The 22,582-nt window shown below is 41.5% G+C and overlaps 1 protein-coding gene across 10 annotated transcripts in view; it reads right to left on the minus strand.

Moving 5' to 3' along the window:
* The window catches only part of SH3D19 (SH3 domain containing 19), a 194,804-nt gene that overhangs the window by 55,736 nt on the left and 116,486 nt on the right, over window positions 1-22,582 (minus strand). For 9 of the 10 annotated variants that reach the window (XM_025268164.3, XM_044930517.2, XM_025268165.3 and 6 more), the window contains exon 3: window positions 9,614-9,654. The exons of the other annotated variant lie outside the window; for it this stretch is intronic. In XM_025268164.3, coding sequence (XP_025123949.3) covers window positions 9,614-9,654 — 41 coding nt within the window. The remainder of the gene's footprint in view (window positions 1-9,613; window positions 9,655-22,582) is intronic. 10 annotated transcript variants of the gene reach the window in all.

Consider the following 22,582-nt stretch of genomic DNA (forward strand, 5'->3'; position numbering starts at 1 on the left):
GACCAGTTAAACTCCTTGTGGAGCTAGGAGAGCTGGATGCTAGCCCTCATTCTAAATAATTCAAAATTATCAACTAAATGATAGGCAGGAGAAATAAACACATAGAAGGATTATATATTACAAGCATCTTTGCTATAGTACTACCTTACCAATAAAAATCACAATAAAAATACTAACTACATTTGCCTCAGACAGAGTATAAACCAGAGGCATTTGACATGGTAACAGGAATGCCCTTGGAGTGGAAAGCTCAAAAGGGCCTTGAAGTCAGGAAGTCTAGGTTCACATCTCTGACCCATCTCATTTAATCTCCTAGACTCAGTATCCCCATCTGTAAAATGGGGTTAACACCTACCATGCTGGCCGTTATTTTATAATGTAAATATACAGTTGCTGACTCATAGTAAGCAATGAATATTAGCTATGTCTGTGAATTTCAAAGAATAATTTCCTCTTAAAAAGTTAATGAAAGGAAAAGCATGAATCTCCACATGTATCCACATAGAACACGTTCAAGAACTCTGCCCAAAATATTTAGTGTTCACAAGAATGAACACACAAAGAAGAATCTCAAGACTTGACTGGATCCAGAATCATTACAAAAGAATTTAAAACACAATCAGTTAAGGAATATTGCTTTCAAAATATGATAAGGTCTTTTCCTTGTCAAGAATAGATGACTATGTCTGGGATAGGAAAGCAAACATTTTATTGGGTTGGGTAAGACAAAATTTCCACTTCATGGATCACAGCCTTGACATAGCTCTTAGCTTGTATAACACAGTGAAGCTAGGAGCCATGCTACCATGCAGGGCCTACCAACACGGACGAGTCACAGTGAAGAGTTCTGACAAAATGCGGTCCACCGGAGGAGGGAACGGCAAGCTACTGTAGGAAAGAAAGCACGCATGATCCGGATGATTTTGATTTGCTCAGTGTATAAAATGAAGAAAATAATACCTACTTTATTAGGGTTGTTTTAAGGATACCCTTCACAGATCACTCCCTTATCGTTGTGAAGGGGCGTACGTAACTCAATGCAGCTATGAGCCATGCCATGCAGATAGGTCGTAGTGGAGAGTTCTGACAAAACATGACCCAGTAGAGGAGGGAATGGCAAACCACCCCAGTATTCTTGCTTGGAGAATCCCACAGACAGTATAAAAAGGCAAAAAGATACGACACCGGGATGAGCTCCAGAGGTCAGAAGGCCTCCAATACACTAATAGGGAAGAGCAGAGGGCAATTACAAATAGCTCCAGTAAGAATAAAGCAGCTGGGCCAGAGCAGAAATGACACTCAGTTGTGGCTGGTGGTAAAGGTAAAGTCTGACACTGTTAAGAACAATATTGCATAGGAATCTGGAATGTTAGGTCCACGAATCAAGGTAAATTGGACGTGGTCAAGCAGGAGATGACATCTTAGGAATCTGTGAACTAAAATGGATGGGAATGGGTGAATTTAATTCAGATGACCATTACATACACTACTGTGGGCAAGAATCCCTTGGAAGAAATAGAGTAGCCCTCATAGTCAACAAGAGTCCAAAATGCAGTACGTGCATCTCAAAAATGGTAGAATGATCTCAGTTTGTTTCCAAGGCAAACTATTCAACATCACAGTAATCCAAGTCTATACCTCAACCACTGATATTGAAGAAGCTGAAGTTGACTAGTTCTATGAAGACCTATGACACCTTCTAGAAATAACACCAAAAAAAAACCCATCCTTTTCATCATAGGGGATTGGAATGCAAATGTAGGGAGTCAAGAGATCCCCAGAATAACAGGTAAGATTGGGCTTGAAGTACAAAATGAAGCAGGGCAAAGGCTCACAGAGTTTTGTCAAGAGAACACACTGGTCATAGCAAAACCTTTTCCCAATGACACAATACTAAAATCAGACTGACTATGTTCTTTGCAGCCAAAGATGGAGAAACACTATACAGTCAGCAAAAATAAGACTTGGAAGTGACCGTGGCTCAGATCATGAGCTCCTCATTGCAAAATTCAGGCTTAAATTTAAGAAAGTAGGAAAAACCACTAGGCTATTCAGGTATGACTTAGATCACAGTGGCGGTGATGAATAGATTCAAGGGATTAGATCTGGTAGCCAGAGTGCCTCAAGAACTATGGATGAGGTTCCTAACGTTGGTCAGGAAGCAGTGACCAAAACCATCCCAAAGAACAAAAATGCAAGAAGGCAAAGTGGTTGTCTGAAGATGCCTTACAAATAGTTGAGAAAATAAGAGACATGAAAGGCAAGGGACAAGTTCAGTTCAGTTCAGTTCAGCCGCTCATATGCACTCTGCACATAAGTTAAATAAGCAGGGTGACAATATACAGCCTTGACGCACTTCTTTCCCAATTTAGAACCAGTCCGTTGCTCCAGTTCAGTTTGGTTGCTCAGTCGTGTCCGACTCTGTGACCCCATGGACTGCAGCACACAGGCTTCCCTGTCCATCACCGACTCCCGGAGCTTGCTCAAATTCATGTCCATCGAGTCGGTGATGCCATCCAACTGGTGATGCCATCCAACCATTGTTTCATGTCTGGTTCTAACTGTTGCTTCTTGACCTGCATACAGATTTCTCAGGAGGCAGGTAGGGTGGTCTTGTATTCCTAGCTCTTAAAGAATTTTCCACAGTTTGCTGTGATCCACACAGTTAAAGGCTTTGGCATAGTCAATAAAGCAGAAGACGTTTTTCTGGAACTCTCTTGCTTTTTCCATGATCCAGCAGATGTTGCCCACAGTAGTAGATGCAATGGTCACCTGAATTAAATTTTCCTGTTCCGATTCATTTTAGTTCACTGATTTCTAAAAGGTCGATGCTCACTTTGCCATCTCCTGTTTGACCACTTCCAATTTTCCTTGATTGATGGACCTAAATTCCAGGACCCTATGCAATATTGTTCTGTACAACATGAGACTTTACTTCCATCATCAGTCACATCCAAAACTAGGCGCTGTTTTCGCTTTGACTCAGCCTCTTCATTCTTTCTGGAGCTATTTCTCCACTCTTCTCCAGTAGCATCCTGGACATCTACCGGCCTGGGGAGTTCATCTTTCAGCCATAGGACTGGAAGAGATCAGTTTTCATTTCAATCCCAAACAAGGGCAATGCCAAAGAATGTTCAAACTACTGTATAATTGCACTCATTTCACATGCAAGCAAGGTTATACTCAAAATCCTTCAAGCTAGGCTTCTGCATTATGTAAACTGAGAACTTCCAGATGTACTAGCTGGGTTTCAAAGAGGCAGAGGAACCAGAGATCAAATTTTCAACGTCTGTTGGATCATAGAAAAAACAAGAAAGTTCCAGAAAAGCATCTACTTCTGATTCATTGACTGCACTAAAGCCTTTGACTGTACGGATCACAACAAACTGTGGAAAATTCTTAAAGAGATGGGAATACCAGACTACCTTACCTGCCTCCTGAGAAACCTATATGCAGGTCAAAGCAAGAGTTAAAACCGGACATTGAACAACAGACTGGTTCTAAATTGGGAAAGCAGTACATCAAGACTGTGTATCGTCACTCTGCTTATTTAACTTATATGCAGAGTACATCATGCGAAATGCCAGGCTGGATGAAGCACAAGCTGGAATCAAGATTGCCAGGAGAACTTTCAATAACCTTAGATATGCAGATGACACCACCCTTATGGAAGAAAGTGAAGAGAAAGTGAAGAGCCTCTTCTGAAAGTGAAAAAGGAGAGTGAAAAAGCTGGCTAAAAACTCAACATTCAAAAAACAAAGATCATGGCATCCAGTCCCATCACTTCATGGCAAATAGATGGGGAAACAATGGAAACAGTTAGAGACTTTACTTTTCTAGGCTCCAAAATCACTGCAGATGGTAACTGCAGCCATGATATTAAAAGATGCTTGCTTCTTGGAAGAAAAGCTATGAGCAACCTAGACAGCATATTAAAAAGCAGAGACCTTATTTAGCTGACAAAGGTCCATCTAGTCAAAACTATAGTTTTTCCAGTAGTCACATATGGATGTGAGAATTGGACCATAAAGAATTGATGCTTTTGAACTTTGGTGTTGGAAAAGACTTTTGAAGGTCCCTTGGACTGCAAGGAGATGAAACCAGTCCATCCTAAAGGAAATCAGTCCTGAATATTCACTGGAAGGACTGATGCTGAAGCTGAAGCTCAATACTTTGGCTGCCTGATGCGAAGAACTGACTCATTGGAAAAGACTTTGATGCTGAGAAAGATGAAGGCAGGAGGAAAAGGGAATGACAGAGGATGAGATGGTTGGATGGCATCACCGACTCGATGGACATGAGTATGAGTTGGTGATAGACAGGGAAGCCTGGTGTGCTGCAGTCTATGTGGGTCACAAAGAGTCAGACATGACTTAGAGACTGAACTGACTGACTGACTGTGGGCAAGAAACCCTTAGAAGAAATGGAGTATCTCTTATAGTCAACAAAAGGGTCTGAAATGCAGTACTTGGGTGCAATCGCAAAAATGACAGAATGATCTCTGTTAGTTTCCAAGGCAAACCATTCAATCCAAGTCTGTGCCAGAACCATTAATGCCAAAGAAGCTGAAGTTGAACAGTTCTATGAAGACCTATACAAGACCTAGAACTAACACCAAAAAAAGATGTCCTTTTTGTCCTAGGGGACTAGAATGCAAAAGTAGGAAGTCAAGAGATACTGGGACTAACAGGCAAGTTTGGCCTTGGAGTACAAACTGAAGCAGGGCCAAGGCTAACTCTTTTGGCAAAGAGTTTTGCAGTCGTCATAGTGAACACCCTCTTCCAACAACACAAGAGACAACTATACACATGGACATCACCATATGGTCAATGTTGAAATCAGACTGATCATATTCTTTGCAGTTGAAGATGGAGAAGCTCTATACAGTCAGCCAAAACAAGACTGGGAGCTGACCATGGCTCAGATCATGAACTCTTTATTGCCAAATTCAGAGTTAAATTGAAGTTAATGCCAATTAGAGATACCAAGGGAACATTTCATACAAAGGTGGGCACAATAAAGGAAAGAAACAGTATGGACCTAAAAGAAGCAGAAGATATTAAGAAGAGGTGGTAAGAATACACAGAAGATCTATACAAAAAAGATCCTAATGACTCAGATAACAATGATGGTGTGATCACTCACCTAGAGCCAGACATTCTGGAGTGCGAAGAAGTCAAGAGGCCCTTCGGAAACATCACTAAGAACAAAGTTAGTGGAGGTGATAGAATTCCAGCTGAGCTATTTAACATCGTAAAAGATGATGTTGTGAAAGTGATGCAATCAATATGCCAGCAAATTTGGAAACTCAGCAGTGGTCACAGGACTGGAAAAGAGATAAATGGAAAGATATACCCAATTGAATGTGGAGTTCCAGAGAATAACATGGAGAGATAAGAAAGCTGTGTTAAATGAACAATGCAAAGAAACAGAGGAAAACAACAGAATGGGAAAAACTACCGATCTCTTCAAGAAAATTGGAGATGTCAAGGGAACACTTCATGCAAGGATGGGAACAATAAAGGACAGAGACAGTAATGACCTAAGAGAAGCAGAAAAGATGAAGAAGAGGTGGCAAGAATACACAGAACTGTACAAGACAGATCTTAACAATCAGGGTAAGCACAATGGTGTGGTCACTCACTTAGGCTGGATATCCTGAAGTGTCAAGTCAAGTGGGCCTTAGGAAGCATTACTATGAACAAAGCTAGTGGAGGTGATGGAATTCCAGCTGAGCTACTTAAAATCCAAAAAGATGATGCTGTTTAAGTGCTGCACTCAATATGTCAGCAAATTTGGAAAACTCAGCAGAGGCCACAGGACTGGAAAAGGTCTGTTTTATTCCAACTCCAAAGAAAGGCAATGCCAAAGAATATTCAAACTACTGTGCACTGTGCTCATTTCACATGCAAGCAAGGTTATACTCCAAATCCTTCAAGCTAGCCTTCAACATTATGTGAACTGAGAACTTCCAGATGTACAAGCTGGGTTTCAAAGAGGCAGAGGAACCAGAGAACAAACTGTCAACAGTCATCGGATCATGAAGAAAGCAAGAGAGTTGGAGAAAGCAAGAGAGTTCCAGAAAACACCTACTTCTGTTTCATTGACTATGCTAAAGCCTTTGACTGTGTGGATCACAATGAACTGTGGAAAATTCTTAAAGAGATGGGAGGGTCAGACCACTTTACCTGCCTTCTGAGAAAGCTGTATGCAGGTCAAGAAGCAACAGATAAAACTGAATACGGGACGACTGGTTCAAAATGGAGAAAGGAGTACGTCAAGGCTGTATATTATCACTCTGCTTATTTAACATATATGCAGAATATATCATGTGAAATGCCAGGATGAATCAATCACAAGCTGGAATCATGAGTTCTGGGAGAAATATCAACAACTTCAGATATGCAGATAATACCACCCTAATGGCAGAAAGTGAAGAAGAACGAAAGAGCCTCTTGATGAGGGTGAATGAGGAGAGTGAAAAAGCTGGCTTAAAATTCAGCATGTAGAAAATTAAGATCATGGCATTCCGTCTCATTACTTCATGGCAAATAGAAGAGGAAAAAGTGGAAGCAGTGGCAGATTTTATTTTCTTGGCCTCCAGATGGTGATTCCAGCCATGAAATAAAAGAAACTTGTTCCTTGGAAGCAAAGCTAAGACAAACCTAGACAGCATATTAAAAAGCAGAGACATCACTTTGCCGACAAGGGTTCGTATGATAAAGCTATGGTTTTTCCAGTAGTCATGTATGGATATGAGAGAGTTGAACCATAAAGAAGGCTGACTGCTGAAGAACTGATGCTTTTGAAATGTTGCTGGAGAAGACTCTGAAGAGTCCCTTCAACTGCAAGGAGATCAAACCAGTCAATCCTAAAGGAAATAAACCCTGAATATTCTTTGGAAGGACCGATGCTGAAGCTGAAGCTCCAATACTTTGGCTACCTGGTGTGAAGAGTCGACTCATTTGAAAAGACCCTGATGCTGGGAAAGACCGAAGGTAAAAGGAGAAGAGGGCAACAGAGGATGAGATGGCTAGTAGCATCGCCGGATCGATGGACATGCATTAGCAAGCTCAGGGGTTAGTGGAGGACAGAGGGTCTTGGCGTGCTGCCGTCCACAGGGGTTACAAAGAGTCAGGCATGACTTAGCGACTGAACAACAACAAAGATAAATTTTGCTTACGCCTTTTTCTTATATAATGGACAAAAAGGGAAATGGAGAGGGAATGACACAGTTATTTTGCATTCTATTTTATATGGCAGCACCCAAGGATCTGCTTGCCCTTCTCGCCTGAACATCAAAAATAAATATAACCAACACATAGTTCTTTAGTGTGCACAAAGTGAGTGCTACATCAAAGGACAACTGGGTTATTTTTTTTTTTAAAGACATCTTAAAGCAGGCATTTCCCTGTGCTTTATCTTCTCCCTCCTTCCCTCTCCTCTGGGGCCCTGCTTCATCTCTTCCTCTCCACCCTTTTCTTCTACAGTTTGGTCTCCCCACCGGCTCTTTCCTCAGGGCCTACAAACATCTCCAAGCTTCTTCTTTCTAAACAGTCTATACGTGTGCACAGATCTCTCTGCTTGACCCGCCATCCTTCTCCTTCTCTTTCTACCCAGTTCATGAAAGAGGAGCCTATCCAGCTGCCCCCACTTCACATGCTCCATTCACTGTTGAAATGAAGCGTGGCTTCCAGCTTCAATATTCTCCCAAACCTATCTACTCAAAGTTCACTGCTGACCTCTTGACCACCACACACACCCTAGTCTCACCGCCTGTCACCTCACCTGCTGCAGCAGTAAGAGCTGTCTGCGGTTTTCACTCACTTTTTGAAAACCTCTCCTTCCTTGGCCACTAACATCCAGCTGTCTCCGAGTTTGTCTATTACTGGCATCCTTCTTTTTCAGCTTTTTTTGGCCCCCTCCTCCTTAGCTGACCTCTCCTAAGCCTTGCATTGTACAGAGGCCTCAGGGTAAGCAAGATCCATCCTGGAGGATCTATAGGTATGGATTACAAATCCTCACCAAAAGAGGTACTGAAATCCAACAGGGAGGCAAGGGAAGAAGTCAGAGAACAAAGGCAGGAGTTGGCAGATGAGACTCCTGTGAGAGGAGGTCACATCTCTCTGGCTCTACAGAATCTTAAAGGCATGGCTTGGTCTCAGATACCAATGTTTCACAAGATTCTGTCTTTTTCACCTTCTTTATTTCTTGGTTTTTTGTTTCATTTTTTCTCCCACCTTTTCTATTGATTGTCAACACTACCTTCTTAAATATTGAGCTACTTCCAGGGTTTTGCTTACACACATATAACCTTAACTACCCAAGTTATACCTTTAGCAAGAAACTCTTACTTAATTTCGAAATCCTACTTTTCTTTTTAGATTCCTTTCCTGCCTCATCTCCCTCACTTTCCCCAAGGGCTCTAAGGCATGTAAAGCTATTATAAACTTTTCATTTCATATATGAATTCCCACCAATATGCACTGTGGCATTCCCACACCTTTATAATTCATGACCATCATCAAAAAATTAAATATGGGAAATGTGGAATACTTTTCTGTGTTTTCGCCTGACAAAGTGTTCACTGCAATGGTTCAAATGCCTGCTCTTCACACCTGTGGGTATCCTAAATTCACACTAAATATCATAAGTTATGTTTTTAAAAAAGGATACTTCTCCTCAGGGTGATGACCTCAGCTCAAATAATGCAAAGAACATTTAATATCCCTTTCTTATCTTTATTTTTTTAAAAATAACAGTTAATTCAGGTGGTGCAGTGGTAAAGAATCCACCTGCCAATGCAGGATATGCAAGAGACGTGGGTTCGATCCCTGGGTCCGATACCTGGGTCAGGAAGATTCCCTGGAGAAGGAAATGGCAACCCACTTCAGTATTCTTGCCTGGGAAATCTCATGGACAGAGGAGCCTGGCGGGCTACAGTCCATGGGATCTCAAAGAGTTGGACAAGACTGAGCAACTGAGCACACACCATCCATGTTCTATTTGGAAAAGGGATATTTGCAAAGCCTTTTATTAAAAAGAATGTTGAACTCTTGTACCAACAGCAAATTTTAAAGCTTTAACCAAGAAGTAAAGTCAGGAAGTATGAGTGCACCATTTTAGAGAGAGTTGTTAACAGCACTTCTATCATGTATGTGGAAGTATAAGCTGAACTCCATAAGCATTTATAGAGTTAAATAAAAATAGCATGGAAGCAAAGTAAAAGAGTACAGGATCTGATATTTTTGAAACCCATCAGATGTCTCTACCTATCGAAAATAGTTACATTTTATATTAGATCATTAAAATTGACTAGATAATGTCTCTACCTATGGAAAATAGTTACAATTTATATTAGATCATTAAAATTGACTAGGTGCGTTCTCTAAAAGAAAAATACTGTTCTCAAGAACTGGTTTATAAATAAATGAAAGTTGAAAATAATCTTGAAAACCTAGCTGCTTGTCTGAAATGGTTTATTACTCTTTAGGAGAAGCTACTCTTGTCAGATTCTTTGTAAGATTCATCAAATACAATCATTTGCTGGAAATCTAAATCATCATTTAAAATTATTTCAGTGGAAAATACAGAGCAGGAAAAATAAACTTACATCTCTTGATTACTGCTCTAATTGATGACAAGGGTCCTTGGCTAGAAAAAGAAAAAAAAAAGTTATTACACATTCATTCATTAATCTTTTTAAAGCAGAATCATTTATAATGCCAGATCATTGCTGGGATGCAAATAGCTGCAAGCAGCCAGTTTGATATATTAGTTACTGGACTATCATAGTTATAAAACACAAATTAAAAAACTTTAAAAATTGCCTTTGAGGGACTTCCTTGGCAATGCAGTGGTAAGAATCCTCACTTCTACTGCAGGGGGCACGTTTTGATCCCTGGTCAGGTAACTAAGATCCTGCGTGCCTTGCAATGCGACCAAAAAAAAAATTGCCTCTGCTATTTAAGATGCTTTATGAGAATTGAGGAGGCTAGCAGAAGTAAAATTTTGCCTTAAAACTTTTTTTTTTTTAATTTTTAAAAATAATTGTATTTGTTTTCACTTTTGGTTTCGTCTTTGGTCTTTGGTGCTTTGTGCAGGCTTTTTCTAGTTGCGGCAAGCGCAGGCCGCCCTTCGTGTGGTGCACGGGTTCCTCCGGCCTCTGCGGAGCACAGGCTCTAGGTGTGCTTCGGTAGTTGCAGCACACGGGCTCCGTACGTGTGGCACGTGGGTTAAGTTGCTCTGCGGGATGTGGAATCTTCCTGGCCCAGGGATCAAACCTGTGTTCCTGCACTGGCAGGTGGATTCTTCTCCACTGTGCTACCATGCAAGCCCTTAAAATGGTTTTCATACTTCTACATAGAGAATCTTCCAGTAAAATTCAGGACATAGTTTAAAGTCAGGTAGTAATTACATGGTGCCCAAAAGAATTTTGACCTGCTGTATCTTTTTTGTGTTTTGACATTAGAATTCCTGTCTTCTACATCACATCAAAATAGATCATTTTTATAGTCAATTTGCCTTGGCTCAGATGGTAAACAATCTGCCTACAATGTAGAAGACCTGGGTTTGATCTCAGGGTTGAGAAGATCTCCTGGAGAAGTAAATGGCTACCCACTCCAGTATTCTTGCCTGGAGAATTCATGGACAGAGGAGCCTGGAGGGCTACAGTCCACTGGGTCACACTCAGACACAACTGAGCGACTGACACTTTCACCTTTACTTTTTTATTGACCTAAAGACCAACAGCATTCTTCCTAAGATTAGAATTACAAACATCACTACCTAAAAAGAACAGTCTTCTGCTTGCTCTGGGTTTTGTTCAGTAGCTGGTCGGTCCTGGCTGCCCCTGATTATGTGATCTTGGCTGAGTCACAGAAACCTTGTGAGCCTCATCTTAGTGCCTGAAACCATCTGGCTGCAAAGGGTAATACTATTAACACTAGTTTGTAAGGTTGCTTGTTCATTTCTTTCTTGTCTTTATTCAAACCAGCTGGATTGTCTTTGGAATCATTTAGAAAAAATATACAACCACGCAATTTTAATGATACGATTCAGGAAAAAATACTTGTTTAAAAATTCCTCGTTTTTTTTTAATGCTTTTTAAAAAATGTATACTTATTTTCCAGTTTGTGCTCTTTTAAAAGTTTATGCCTGTAGTAATCTATATAAATCCCCTTGCTAGATAGATAAGATAAAACTTCAAGAAGATACAATGATATATCAGTTCAGTTTATGGGAGGAATACTTTTAAGCATATACTATTATACCAGAGAAGGAAGAAAAAAAAACACTTCAGGAGGTCTCCAATATCATGATGGTAGGACCATAATTAAAAATATAGTATTTTCAGCAATATTTATTTTTTTAAAAAAAGGTTCTTGAAGGCTTTCTGTAAAAAACTACTTGAAAAAAGATTGATATATGGTGATGTAGAAGTGATATTAATGACAGCACTAAAATACAAGTAGGTTGACTGCAGTTTTGAGAGGAAACTTCTTGGTGCAAAACTGGAGAGACTGCATGTTAACATCATGTTGACTTAGATATTAGCAATTAAAAGGATCAGAATCAGTACTTAGAAGCAGAGCCAAAAAAGTCGAAGTTTCATGTATGTGTCCAGGCAGGGTATAACGGATATAATCAATGTCTACATGTAGTAATCTCCTTATTTAATACCACTGATTTTACAGGATGTTAGATGCTAAAGCTGAAACTCCAGTACTTTGGCCACCTCATGCGAAGAGTTGACTCACTGGAAAAAGACTCTGATCCTGGGAGGGATTGGGGACAGGAGGAAAAGGGGACGACAGAGGATGAGATGGCTGGATGGCATCATCGACTCAATGGACCTGAGTTTGAGTGAACTCCAGGACTTGGTGATGGACAAGGAGGCCTGGCGTGCTGGGATTCATGGGGTTGCAAAGAGTCAGACACGACTGAGCGACTGAACTGAACTGATGACACTTTGTTATCTATGTGAAGGAGAAAGGCATATTGATGGGTGGAACATGGTAGGGGATGTTAGGGTTAAACTAACCCCCACCAACCAAAAAGTATGTTGACTTCCTCATCCCTAGTGCCTCAGAGAGAAGACCTTATTTGGGAGTAAGGTCAGTACAGATGTCATTACTATAGTCAAGATGAGGCCGTCCTAGAGTGGGCTGGGCCCGATTCCAACGTTGCTGGTGTCCTTACAGGCAGCCCAGGTGAAGACAGAGGCCCACAGGGAAAGTGCTGTGACAGGAGGCAGGGAGATGGGAAGCCGCTGCCAGCTGAGGAATGCGGAAGACACCGCAGACGCCCAGAAGCTAGCAAGAGGCAAGGGAGGACTCCCCTGTGGCTCTCAGGGGAAGAACGACCCCTCTTGACAGGCTGGATTTCAGTCTTCTCGACTCGGGAACTGTGAGACAACACACTTCTGTCGTAACTCACCCCGTTTGTTAGGGCAGCCTCTAGCGTGCTGAGTGGGAGTGATAATTCATGGAGTGTATACTTCATGTATTTTTCTGTATGTTAACATTTAAATTAAAATGTGTGTCAGGAACTCCCTGGTTCCTGTGGTCCAGTCCTTCAGACTGCGCTTTTACTAGCAAGGGTGAGGGTCCAATCCCTGGTTGGTGGACTAGGATCCCACAAGCTGCTGTGGGGGTGGAGGGTGGGGGTGCTGGAAACCTTGTTACAAAATCGAATGCTGACTGAGATGAGCTCAGGTTCTACAAGTCTCAAGACTTGCAGCATCATGTTTAGGTTACATCTAGAAACGAACCAACATCTTATTTCTGGTTTAAAGTTCTGCTTTAGTGGTTGACAGGGTCTGTGGAACAGAGAATAAAAAAGAAGGCCGTGGTCAAATGCAGGTCTATGGGAATCAGTTTGGGGAGATGCTGGAGTAGCCTCCAGGCTGTGTGGTGCATACAATACAATTTCTGTACCTCAAATGTAGCTGTGGTTGAAAAACCCATGGTTTTGCAGATGCCCCCTTATCTCGACCTTTCTGCAGAGCCCAGGCTACAGGTGAAGGTACCACTCCATAGCCTTAAAAGAAGACCTTATGGGAATCCTGCTCAGCATAGTTCAGGCTCCTGTCCCAGCGGGAACACCCAGGTAGGAGAGCCACCATGGAGCGGCAGGTATGGTCACCTGACTTCTGATTAAAGAAGGGGGCAGCAGAGCCTGTTGTGGATCCAACTGCCCATATTCACTTCCAGCGCCTCGCCTCCACTTGCCAGCTGGTGCAACTTTGTGCAGATTAAATTCCTTAGCTTCTCCAAGGAACCTTATTTCCTCACATATAAAAGCACAGATAACTCAACTCCCTCACGAGGTTGCTGTGAAGAGTAAGAGGGAGAAACCATTAAAGCAGTAGACTCCAACCTCCAGGATCTAGTGTCTGATGATCTGAGGTGGAGCTGATGTATTAATAATAAAAATAAGGTGTGCAATAAATATGCTAGAATAACCCCCAAACCACCCCACCCCACCCTCACCTGCCCGGGTCCATGCAAAAACTGTCTTCCACAAAACTGATTACTGGTGCCAGGAAGCTTGGGGACTGCTGTATGGAAGCATGTGATACAACGCCTGGAATGAAGCGTGTGTTCATTAAATACAAGTCGCTGTGAGTGTGATTCGTTTGTTCATAATCTTTGGGGGCATCATAAAATATCTGACAACACATATAAACCTTGATAAGTTTTCACTCTGGGGTCTGAGAGCCTGTAGAGAGTAGGCCTAACACTATATGTTTTTAAGAGATTATTTTCCTCGAGGCTTACTTTGCTCTTCTCTGATTTCTGCTGTTCAGACGGAACCTGAGACCAGACCAACTCCTCCATGACAAAACACAGGACTGCAGTGGTGCATCTTCACTCCATCTTAATTTTATAAGCCTGCGTCCTGGCCCCTGGCAGAGCTGACCCAGATCTTTTGCCTTCTGCTTTTCAAGCACTGCTGCCCTATTACCAGGAGTCCTCACTCTCAGTGCAGCGGATAACCCAGTCCAGAGTATGAGAGTCATGGATCTTCTAGAGAAAAATGAAGGGTTGGGGAAATGGCTTTTGGATCCTGAGGAGGCGAACCAAAAGTTTGGGTCAAGAGAGAACTGTCTCAGACCTGACTGCTGCTTTGGATTTCTCTTCCTTCAGGACTCTAGGGGTCCCCTTCCATCTTTTCTTCCCGCTTTTCCCCAAAAGCCCCTCTTGGCCTGTGCTGTAGGATCACTGTCTCTCGCTGCTTTTGCATAGAACCTTGCTTAGTGGTTAAGAAGGTGCTTTTAAGAAAGAAAATTGCATTTTAAAAATGAGTTTCTCAGCATAATGAAATGAGATTCCAGTGATGAATATAATGATGAGAATAGCTTATTATCATGTGTGCCAAACATAATTTTGAAAATGAGGGGGAAACAGGCTTAGAGGTTAGGGCTTCAGTCACACAGCTGGAAAGTGACAGAAAGTGAAAGTTGCTCAGTCGTGTCCAACTCTTTGCAACCCCATGGACTATCCAGTCCATGGAATTCTCCAGGCCAGAATACTGGAGTGGGTAGCCTTTCCCTTTTCCAGTGGACCTTCCCGACCCAGGAATCGAACCGGGGTCTCCTGCACTGCAGGCAGATTCTTTACCAACTGAGCTGTCAGAGAAGCCCCAGTATGAGGGAAAGTGACAGAGGCAGATGTGAACTCACTGCAGTCTGATAATAGTCCAAACATCTCTAATTCAGGCTTGGGTGGGTGGGTAAAAGTTTCTGAATATTCCACAAAGTTCAATATGTAGGCAAATAACTCCTATGTATAAAGCCTGCCCCCCAGATTTCATACAGATTCTGTAGATACAGGAAATAACAAAATAAAAGTTGCTAAGTATGACGTTGTAATGTTGTCAACAACAACAAACAATGGTCATTCTTAATCTCATCTAAGAAAACCCGACCCCTCCTTATTTTGGGTCACATTTTACTTATTAATGTAACAGTAAAACAGATTCTAAAAAATATTTACACAACCTTCAAAGTAACCGTTTGTTCCTAGGTTTAAATCCATCCCTCTCCCTCCCCCTCGCTTTGCTAAGGAAAAAACCGTTTCCACAAATGCAGGAGCTGCTGGATCTGGTCTGTTTGGTAAACAAATGAGAATGATGCCCGCAGGTGCCATCATCATCACCACACGGGTTTTTGGAGCTCCTCTGTCTTCAGAGGGAACTGAAAATATCTCTAAAAATGCATTCTTTATAAAAATCCTCAATACATGTCATGGGCTTATTATTAAAGTACCAGTCAATAAAGACATCAGCTTAACAAGGAGTTGAGTTAATGTGATCCAGAGGTACAGCCCTCTAGTCAACTTGATAAAGTTGCCACTGAATATAAACTTTATCTCATGGTAACATCTTCTCTGAAGGCTCTCAACATTTGGATGGATTCATCTCCACCTCCCAGTAGAAAGGTTTAACCAGATTGGTGTGATTTTTGCAGGTTGAAAGAGGTATTCTGTCCCATCCATTTGCTCGTACATTCAATATTTATTACATGTATAACATGTATCAGGCACCAGACATGCCTTGAAAGACTCTGACCTTGGTGAAAAAGACAAGTATCAGAGGTGCTTTGCTATTCATAGTATACAGGGGTGGGTGCAAAGTGCTATGAGTGCAGAGGAGGTGTATATCACTCAATCATGGCGTCTAACACATGACATGTATCTTGACTGAGCCTGAAGAACGTGAGAAGGGAAGCAGGAGTGAAGAGACGGCTGCGCATGAGCTAAGCACAGCATAGGAAGAAGCCACGCTAAGAGAGAAGGATGTGGATGCAGATGCCACGCTGAAGGATGTGGGAACATGCTAGAGGGGATTGCTGACGCCAGCATGACCAGTCAGGTTAAACACTAAGAATACATGGTCAGGGATATGACAGCAAATTGTTTCAAAAATCAAGTAGGAAGTCGTTTGGGACATCTCCCTAGAATAAACATTGTTGACTATAGCTACTCCATATGCACCAGCCATGATGTTATGGCATGCCTGACTTTTTAAGAGTTCATGAATAAATCCTGGAATGCTGGTATTATATGTCTTAAATTGTGGAAAGATCTACATTTTTATGGATGATAAGATTGACATGTTAATGTTTTTTTTTTAATTTTATTTTATTTTTAAACTTTACATAACTGTATTAGTTTTGCCAAGTATCAAAATGAATCCGCCACAGGTATACATGTGTTCCCCATCCTGAACCCTCCTCCCTCCTCCCTCCCCATTCCATCCCTCTGGGTCGTCCCAGTGCAAGATTGACATGTTAATGTTTTAAAAGATAAGTATTGAGTAGATTTAGGAAAAAGAAGATAAAAATGAGCAAGACTAGATTTCTGAAAGGGCCAGAAAGACACTGGAGTAGTCGAGGATGCCTTATTCAAAAGTATGTTTATTCCTTTATGAAGCTCTAGCTATGTACCTGGCATTCTGCCACAAACTGGGGATACTAATGTTGATAATACATAATCTCTTCCCTCAAGAAATATGCAGTCTTTTTGGCAAGATCAACAAATGAAAGATATGAACAGAATGTGACAAAAAAAAATATTATGGAAGCTCAGAAGAGGGGTGTCTAAATTTAGCCCTGGGAGCTATGAGGAAGACACAGCGCTGATGCTTGAACAGAACTAATGCAAGTTTTCTCAACTTTGGTACTATTGACATTTGTTAAAGGAGCGGGGGTGTGGGTTATCCTGTGTAACAGAAGGATTAGCAGCATTCTTGACCTATACCCGGTAGAAGCTAAAAACATATGGTCCCCTACCCCCAACACTTGTGACAACCCCAAACGTCTCTGTTGTTGTTCAGCCACCCAGTCGTGTCTGACTCTTTGTGACCCCATGGACTGCAGCATGCCAGGCCTCCCCTTCACAGATAACTGCCTTGCCGTGGCGAAGGGGCTTGCATAACTCACTGAAGCTATGAGCCATTATGAGCCTCGGGTGTAGGGCCACCCAAGACAAAGTGGTCACTGCAATGGTTCAGATGCATGCTCTTCACACCGGTTGGTATCCTAAATTCATACTAAATATTACGCTATGTTTTTAAAAATAGAAAAATTACCCTCAGCTGAACTAGTAAGCCAATGACAACAAAATAGAGTAACAGTGTTTATACGGATGGGAAAGGAGTTGGCTTTGCCACTTGCAGTTGCCGGGTGGATTGCGGCAGCAGTGGGATCGAATGGGGTGGGAATGGAGGCTCGACCTGAGGCCGCAGGACAAAGGCCGCGCTTAGAAGGAAGAAAGAAGAGAAATTTCTAGCACCAAGAACAGCCTTTGCAAAGTGGTGCTATCACCACGTCAGGTGAAAAATTAGTCTTACTAAGAAGGAACAGAAGAAGTCAGCCATTCGATGAACATAACCTTTTTAAGTCAGGTGTTTATAAACCAAGTCAGGTGTTTACGTGCACTGCTTTTTCCTTTTTTTTTTACGATATTCATTTCAGGACTACAGTAAACCTTCACTTGCTGTATTGCAGGAAAAAAATCATTATATATACTTTTATAAGCAGAGCATTGGGCCAACCCGTATTTGTCTCTTAAAACAGAGAGTAATAGTGTTATAGAATAACAAAAATACCTGTGCTTTCATCTTTTGTGTGCATCACTCAAATTTTTTATCACCCTACATTACCTGCTAGATTAAAACAATATCATGTAATGGGAAAATAAAGTATGAGTTAGTAAATAACATTTACCACTAAGACAAATATAAAGCTATGATGCCATTTTAAAAGTGTCTAAGTTAATATTATGATCACAATATGTAAGGCCAAATCTGATAAACTGTGGGGAATGGAAAAAATAAGTGTAGTTACCTGAAACTAATGAAAACAAATTATGTTTTAGCTCTAAAACTCTAATTAGCTTCCATAAAGTTTGGGTATGGCAAGGAGAATGAATTCCTTCTTCACACTTAGAAAATAAAGATTAGTAAAGAAAAATTATTGAGATCTCATTAGAATGGTTTTTACTAAAGTTAAAAGCTATAACAAAACTACAAAATACTTCTATTATTAATAATACTGTGAAAGCCTTACAAAAAGTTATATGAGTCCTGAGTTCATTACCTTTTTCATCACATTGACAGCTCAACTATAATCTCTGAGCTCTATAACATAACATGGTTATATCAGGTTATTTTTCTATTGAATCTTTTTAAAGAAAAGAAAATCACTTGTATAACCTTTATTTATATTCTTGGTTTCATGACAAAAAAAGTTAATACATATCTGAATGAGTTTCATTAATATACTTTACCTATTATAAAATCTGTAAAATGAGTTCTGTTGACAGTGTAGCTGTGAGCATGAACAACAAACAGGTGGAGAGAAAGCAAACAGGATGCATGATATGCCTGCCAGGGCATCATGACTGTAGTGGGAAAAGGAAAGAATTTGGAGCCAGCCAGAGGCCTGCTTCCGAGAATGCAATGGCACCCCACTCCAGTACTCTTGCCTGGAGAATCCAATGGACAGAAGAGCCTGGTGGGCTGCAGTCCATGGGGTCGCAAAGAGTCGGACACGACTGAGCGACTTCACTTTCACTTTTCACTTTCATGCATTGGAGAAGGAAATGGCAACCCACTCCTGTGTTCTTGCCTGGAGAATCCCAGGGATGGGGGAGCCTGGTGGGCTGCCGGCTCTGGGGTCGCACCGAGTCGGACACGACTGACGCAACTAAGCAGCAGCAGCAGCAACAGAGGCCTGCTTTCCTATTTGTGTGCATGCTCAGTTGCTCAGTTTTGTCTGACTCTTTGCAACCCCATGGACTGTAGCCCGCCAGGCTCCTCTGTCCATGGAATTTTCCAGGCAAGAATACTGGAGTGGGTAGAGCTCAGCCTATGTACTCACTTACTGGAATTATTTCTTATCTGTAATATATGGATACCAATGCCCATCTTTTGGCTTGTTACTAAAACTGAATGACCAAAAAAAAAAACCTACATAAAATATACAGCACAGAGCTTGGCACATCTGGGACTTCCCTAATGGTTCGGCGGTTAAGAGTCCACCTTCCAGTGCGGGGTACGTGGTCCCTGGTGTGGGAACTAGGATCCCACAGGCTGCAGGGCAACCAAGCACACATGCTACAATTACAGAAGTCCGAGCACTGCAGTGAAGAGCCCACGCAGCCAAAAAGCAAAAAAGTAGGCTCTATTCTTCTACCCTATTTCCCGTACACAAGTTTCTGGAGTCCATAATTATACCAAGCTAAAATTTTTTGGCGATATCCTGCCAACACCAGTTGAGCTGCCCAGTAGTTATCACAACCTTGCCTTATAAATTCAAATAATTGACTAGTCACATTTCAGTTGCAATTATTATTCACAACTTACAACCATTCTGAGCTTCACAATGCACGCTTCTCATGTACCTAATCTCTTTTGAAGCTGAAGCAATAATAAAGCCGAGAGAACAAAGCAGATCTACAGGCTTTCTTGAGCGCTGTATTTTCCCCACTGAGAACACAGATCCCTGCTCCTTTAGGTCATCCTTCCCATGATGTTTTCCACCAAACAGGCATGGTGATCAGTGGCTCTGCAGTTTCATGTTTCTTTAACTATATTAAAAAAGAAATCTCTCAAAAGTGTTCAAAGATCCTAGAAGAGGCTTTTAACTCTACTGTTAATAACTAAAATACATTTAAGATTAGAATGTGTTGCCCCATCCTTTCCAACGCTTTGTTTTTTCTTTTTTTCCCACACATGCATGTCTTGATTTCCTAATTACACTGTAAACTTCTCAAGGAGAGACACGATGATCTTCCATTTGTTTTTGTTTTTTTTTTTTTAATTTTATTTTATTTTTAAACTTTACATAACTGTATTAGTTTTGCCAAATATCAAAATGAATCCACCACAGGTATACATGTGTTCCCCATCCTGAACCCTCCTCCCTCCTCCCTCCCCATTCCATCCCTCTGGGTCGTCCCAGTGCACCAGCCCCAAGCATCCAGTATCGTGCATCGAACCTGGACTGGCAACTCATTTCATACATGATATTTTACATGTTTCAATGCCATTCTCCCAAATCTTCCCACCCTCTCCCTCTCCCACAGAGTCCATAAGACTGTTCTATACATCAGTGCAGCTTGGTGGGAGTCACAGGCTCACTGAACTACTGAGAACTCAATCCTACTCACAGGGAGAGACACAACAGCATGAATAGCACAGGTGATCCCACCTACAATCTACCTAATAAGCAAATCCCCAGAAAGTCACTGCTGGCTTTGTTCTGCTTGTTTGTTACATTTTGTTGTATGCACATCTTGCCAAAAGTGTCTGGGTCTGATGCTTAAAAATAGGATTTTTTCATACAAAATGTCACCTTGATAAGCATCTGGTGTTCAATGAAGAACAGAACTCTCTCCTAACAGTAGATGGAAAACTCTCTTATTAAGACATGGTATCCATCGTGGCACCTAATTTGGCAACTTTAAGTGTCAATTAATGGAATTTTAGCGGTAATTCTGCCTATTTGCAGGTTTTCACCATATGCCATCTTTAGAATCTGTCTCTTTATAAGTTAAGCCTCTGGTAATTCCCAACAAATAAGCAGCACATCACTGGTGTGCTGCTAAACTTCAAACCATGACCCATACACAGTAGTACACAGTGATGTTAATCAGATGCAACCGCGAGTCATGTTACTTGATGCAGAGGATGTGCAACTTGCCCCGAGAAGAGGAACAGGCATAATGTCAAGTCAGCACCTAAGAAAGGTGGCATTTACTGCAGCATGTAAGAACAGGATCTTCGGCACATTCTTAAGATGTTAACACAAAAAGGTTGAAAATGGGTTTGATGTATAACTGTGTTCAAGTAATCAGAATAAATCTTTTCTGGTTTATATCTTTCTTCTATAGTCAACCTAAAGTGATCTATAGAATAAGTTTACATAGAAAACCTGGGCTTCCCTGGTATCTCAGTGGGTAAAGAATCTGCCTGCAATGCAGGAGACCCTGGTTCAATTCCTGGTTGGGAAGATCCTCTGGAGAAGGCATAGGCTACCCACTCCAGTATTCTCGGGCTTCCCTGCTGGCTCAGGTGTTACGTTAAAGAATCCGCTTGCAATGCGGGAGACCTGGATTTGATCCCTGAGTTGGGAAGATCCCCTGGAGAAGAGAAAGGCTACCCACTCCAGTATTCTGGCCTGTCCATATATAGAATGTATGGAATGTCATGATCCCATTCTATATAGTCCATGGGGTTGCAAAGAGTCGGACGCAACTGAGCGACTTTCACTTTCATGTAGAAAACCTAGAAAGACAAAAAGGGCTAAAATTTACTTCTCCCTTTGCTGGATATATGGAGAAGGAAATGGCAACCCACTCCAGTGTTCTTGCCTGGAGAATCCCAGGGACTGGGAAGCCTGGTGAGCTGCCGTCTATGGGGTCGCACAGAGTCAGACACGACTGAAGTGACTTAGCAGCAGCAGCAGCAGTTGCTGGATATATAGCAATACAGGAGGATTAATTTTTATGACTAGAAGTTATTTGTTGGTAAAAGTATGAAAGTCCAGAGAAACATCTACTTCTGCTTCATTGACTATGCTAAAGCCTTTGACTGTGTGGATCACAACAAACTGTGGAAAATTCTACAAGAGATGGGAGTACCAGACCACCATACCAGTCTCTTGAGAAACTATGCGGGTCAAGAAGCAACAGCTAGAACCAGACATGGAACAAATGACAGTTCAAAACTGAGAAAGGAGTGCAACAAGGCTGCATATTGTCAACCTGCTTATTTAACCTCTATGCAGAGTACATCATGTGAAATGCCAGGCTGGATGAATCACAAACTGGACTCAAGATTGCTAGGGAAAATGTCAACAACCTCACATATGTAGATGATACCACTCTAATGGCAGAAACTGAAGAGGAACTAAAGAGCCTCTTGATGAGGGTGACATAGGAGAGTGGAAAAGCTGGCTTAAAACTCAACATTTAAAAAATTAAGATCATGGCATTCAGTCCCATCATTTCATGGCAAATAGAAGGGGGAAAAGTGGAAGCAGTGACAGATTTTATTTTCTTGGATTCCAAAATCACTGAGTTCAGTGACTGTAACCATGAAATTAAAAGATGCTTGCTCTTTGAAGAAAAGCTACAGCAAACTTAGCATATTAAAAAGCAGAGATATCACTTTGCTGAAAAAAGTCTGTGTAGTCAAAGCTATGGTTTTTCCAGTAGTCATGTATGAATGGGAGAGTTGGACCATAATGAAGGCTGAGTGCCAAAGAATTGATGCTTTTGAACTGTGTTGTTGGAGAAGACTCTTGAGAGTCTCTTGGACTTATATCAAACCAGTCAATCCTAAAGGAAATCAACCCTGAATATGCATTGGAAGACTTGATGCTGAAACTGAAACTCCAATACTTTGGCTACCTGATGCGAAGAGCCAACTCTTTGGAAAAGACCCTGATGCTGGGAAAGAGTGAAGGCAAAAGAATAGGGCAGCAGAGGATGAGGCGGTTAGATAACATCACCGACTCAATGGACATGAATTTGAGCAAACTCCGGAAGACAGTGGAAGACAGAAGAGCCTG

Source organism: Bubalus bubalis, chromosome 17, assembly GCF_019923935.1.
Source record: "Bubalus bubalis isolate 160015118507 breed Murrah chromosome 17, NDDB_SH_1, whole genome shotgun sequence".
NCBI lineage: Eukaryota > Metazoa > Chordata > Mammalia > Artiodactyla > Bovidae > Bubalus > Bubalus bubalis.